The sequence below is a fragment of the Canis lupus genome, chromosome 10, assembly GCF_011100685.1.
Source record: "Canis lupus familiaris isolate Mischka breed German Shepherd chromosome 10, alternate assembly UU_Cfam_GSD_1.0, whole genome shotgun sequence".
Taxonomy (NCBI): Eukaryota; Metazoa; Chordata; class Mammalia; order Carnivora; family Canidae; genus Canis; species Canis lupus.
Genome location: NC_049231.1, coordinates 68,392,003 through 68,396,173, shown reverse-complemented (window position 1 = coordinate 68,396,173; position 4,171 = coordinate 68,392,003). Strand labels below are relative to the sequence as shown.

General features: G+C 47.3%; 1 protein-coding gene across 1 annotated transcript; it reads right to left on the bottom strand.

The window, feature by feature from the left end:
• Nucleotides 1-431: 431 nt before the first annotated feature.
• On the bottom strand, nucleotides 432-919 carry LOC100683563 (60S ribosomal protein L17-like). The gene has a single exon (XM_038551469.1). It carries the CDS (start codon nucleotides 902-904, stop codon nucleotides 461-463), a length of 444 nt encoding a protein of 147 aa, XP_038407397.1. The 5' UTR covers nucleotides 905-919; the 3' UTR covers nucleotides 432-460.
• Between the last annotated feature and the right edge of the window lie 3,252 nt (nucleotides 920-4,171).

Below are 4,171 nucleotides of genomic sequence, written 5' to 3'. Positions count from 1 at the left end.
AGGAGGAGGAGGGGGAGGATGAGGAGGAGGAAGACGGGGAGGAGGAGGAGGAGGAAGATGAGGAGGAGGAGGAGGGGGAGGAGGAAGACGAGGGGGAGGAAGAGGAGGAGGAGGAGGAGGAGGGGGGAAGAGCCAAATGTCTGAGAGAAGACGAAGTTTAAGTGTCAGGATGTTGAGGGGAGAGAATCAGAGAAGAGGAGAAAGGAGAAGCAGAAGAGAAATCCCAAAGGGATGGGCGAGGGTTACTATATTGTTTAATTTTTTTTCCCACAAAATTTGAAACATATTCAAAAGTAGACAGAGGAGTATGATGAGCCCCAACGTACCCATCGCCAGTTTCTTTATTTTATTTTATTTTATTTTATTTTATTTTATTTTATTTTAATTTATTTTTATTTTTATTTTTATTTTTATTTTTATTTTTATTTTTATTTTTATTTGCATTTATTCTATGCAGATTTTACTCCCGGGCCGTAAGTTTTTGTTTCTTCAGTTTCTTCTGGGGTATCTTTTTCTTCTGTGCAACCTCCTCTTCTGGTTTAGGAACAATCTGCTCTTTTTCAGTAAGAATCATCTCAATGTGGCAGGGAGAGCTCATGTATGGATTAATCCGGCCATGAGCCCTGTAGGTTCTACGTCGCATCTTGGGGGCTTTATTCACCTGGATGTGCTCAATGACCGGAGAATCTACATCTAAACCCTTAAGTTCAGCATTATTCTCCGCATTTTTAAGCATGTGCAGTAAAAATTCAGCACTCTTCTTGGGCCACCGACCTTGTGTCCAGCCCCACTGTTTGGCCTGCGCACACCGACCAACTCCACCACTGTAGCGACGACGGAATGGCACACGCTGCTTCTGCAAAGTGACATCTTTCAGATACTTGGTGGCTTTTCGAATATGCATACCCTTGATGGCCTGGGCAGTTTCACGTGTGTTCTTAAAGTGAACACGAAGATTTGAACCTCTCGACTTGCATGATTTTGTAGGGTTTTCTGGGTCCAGCGAGTAGCGAACCTGTCTCCGGAGGCCACCTCAGGCCGCTCAGGGGAAGAGGAAGAGCGGTGGCTCCTGGAATTCATGAGAACTCCGCCAGTTTCTTTTTACATCTGTATCTTCGATGTACTTCTTCCTCCCTCTTTTTATTTTGAAGCAAATCTAAGGGAAACTTGCAAAGAAAGAAATAGCCTGGGAGACCTTGTGCGCCGCCTGCTGCAGCGTATTCTGCTCCATGCACAGTCTTCCCTAAAATGTGTGCTGGTCGCTGAGGCTCCTGCAAGGAGAGTTATCTTCGGGGTGACCCAGAACGTGCTGTCCTGCTTTGGGGTCTGAGCCACCTGAAAACCATTCCAGGGCACATGCACCCGGGAGGAGGTGGGCGATGGGAAATTAGCCGGCAGGTCTAAGTGACACCAATGTGACAGATTTCAGCTCAAAAGAAAAATGTGGTTTAAAACCAAAATGTTAAAATATCTGTATATTAAGTGCCTTTGGAACTTTTCCGCCGTCCGCACTTCTAGACTGCGTTCAGGGTTCTGTTTACTAAATGTGGTTTGATGATGTGGAAGGAACACTTGATTGGGAGTTAGATTCTCTCATGACTCAGTTATGAGATACGAGACAAGTCACCCATCTCTCCGGGTTGGGTGTTTATTCATACCTGACCTAATTTCGATAGTTGTGATGATCAAATTTGGGAAATGTAGGTAAAAAGTCTTTTAAAAATATGGTATTTTATCAATGTGAGCTATGATTAGTGCTACTGGAAAAGGGCAGGGTGAGAGTCTCATCTGTGCTCTTGGCCTACAGGGCTTCATCTTTTAGATTCTTTTAGCCTTAACAGAGGATTCATTTTCAGGATCCGAGGTCTCAACAGGAGTGTGTATGACTCTACTACTGGCTTCCTCTTAGGCTGTGCCTTCCTGGGTGCTCTGAGTTGACCTTTGCTGAGAAGCCATTTCTTCGTTGTAGCATTGTTGCCTCTGGAGAGGCTGGGAAGATTCAAAACCAGCAAGTCTTGGCACATTTTTTTTTTTTTTTTTTTTTTGAACAGTTCTTCTTCCAGCTTCTCATTTTTGCCTTGCGGGACTTTCCAACGATCTGGCTGAAAAATCTCCTTAGCTGGATCGCCCATTTCACTGCTTGCGTGTTCTACTTTCCACATCACTGCAGGCGACGGTACTGCTGGACATAACAAGGGTCCCCTTCCCCCCACTGTCCAAGAAGAGGTTCCTCACTTTCCACCCCAGTAGCCTCCTCAAAGTCCAAATTCTTCAAACGGCGCATTCAAGGTGCTGTAAGACCTCACTGACCTTCTCCTCCAAACCTCCTCCAACTACCCTTGTGGTTCCTGCCCACTTCAGCTGAACTCCACTTCCAGGCATCAGAGGACAGATTAGTCACCTGACGCTGAGCAGCAAATCCTCCAACTTAGCAGTTTTATTTATTATTATTAATTATTTATTTATTTAATTTTTAAGATTTTATTTATTCATTCATGAGAGACACAGAGCGAGAGAGAGAGGCAGAGACGCAGGCAGAAGGAGAAGCAGGCCCCATGCAGGGAGCCCGACGTGGGACTCGATCCCGGGTCTCCAGGATCACATCCTGGGCCAAAGGTGGCATTAAACCTGCTGAACCACCTGGGCTGCCCAACTTAGCAGTTTAAAATAATAAACATTTGTTGTCTCATGGTTTGTGTGGGTCAGAAATCTGGGAACAGCTTAGCTGGGTCGTCCTGGCTCGTGGTCCCCCCTAGGCCTGAAATTAAGGTGTCAGTAGAGCTGCAGGCCCTGCAGTAGCGCTGCACTGGAGCTAGTGGATCCTCTCCGTCTCACGCGCGGGACTGTGGGCTGGAGGCTCGGTTCCTCGCTCGGTGGGCCTCTCTTAGGACAAGGCTCTTAGCTTTCCTTAGAACAAGCGATTCAATAGTCTGAGAAAGCTACCATGCTGCCTATTGTAATCTAGTCCTGGTCACACAGTGCCACTTCCACCCTATTCACGTCATTTAGGAGTGAGTCACAAAATCCAGCCCACATGCAGCGGGAGAGATTGCACCGTGGCAGGAACACCCAGAGGCTGGGGTTATCGGGGACCCTCTTGCGGGCGAGCCACCAAATCTACTGGCTACGTTCTGGTCCCGTGCTCCCCTGGAGATCCCACAATGAGCAAGATGCAATCCCTGTCCTCAAGAAACTCTTGAGGAAGTTCAAGTTGTGGGGATGTAAAGAAGGAAACTGGAAGTGTCATAAGTACCATGACAAAGTTATGGGGTTATGCAAGCACTGAGGCATAGGGACTTAACCCAGACCAGGAATGAAGACTTCTCTGTGAGGGGTGCTAAGTCTTGAGCCTGCTAGGTAGATAAATGGGTGAAATTCGTTCCAGGGAGAGGGGAACGGAGAGGGAGAAAAGTGTGACCCTCTGAGGAAATCTCAATAAATTGGCAGCACTAGAACGCAGACCTCAGGACTCCGATTCTAGGGCCCCTCTTGTTCCTTGATGTGCCCTCTTCCAGGAGGACCAGCTCTCAGCCCCACTCATGGCTTAGCGTTCCATGTAATGGGTAGTGAGTCCCACAAAGGGAAAAATTCTCTTAGGCCTGGCGTTTTCAGGGCTCATCTGATCGCTACTTAGCATTTTGTCTAATTAATGAAGCTCACAGATGTTTGGCAGGAGAAATTAATCAGCCATTAATCACCAAAGAGCTTCTCTGGAGCTTTTTCGGAAAGAATGTCCCTGTCATAATTGAAATTGTAGCTTTTTATTGAATTTGGGTGGAGGGAATGGCCAGAGGCAGACGGTCCTGGGTCTCTGGTTGGAAAGGTTTGGCAGAGGTGTCTCGGGGTTTGTTTAGCTGCTGTTAGGGAGAGCACAGCTGCTGTTTTCCTGAGTCCGTGGGCATCTAAAGAAGGCTGGCCTCAGCGGGGGGAGGCGACAAAGATGGGCCATGCAGGGCACTGGGCACTCCAGATGGTTCTAGCCCTGCTCTGCATTTAGGTGACCCCAGCCCAAATCTCCTAACTTCTCAGGACTCAGTGCCCTTATGTTTAAGTCATTTACCAGTTTGGGGGGTCCTAGAAGCTGTCCTCTAGGGCATATTGCCTGCTGGATGCTTTAGTGAACAGGGAGTTTGTAGTCTGATGAATTTGGAAGCTTCATATACTACGTGCC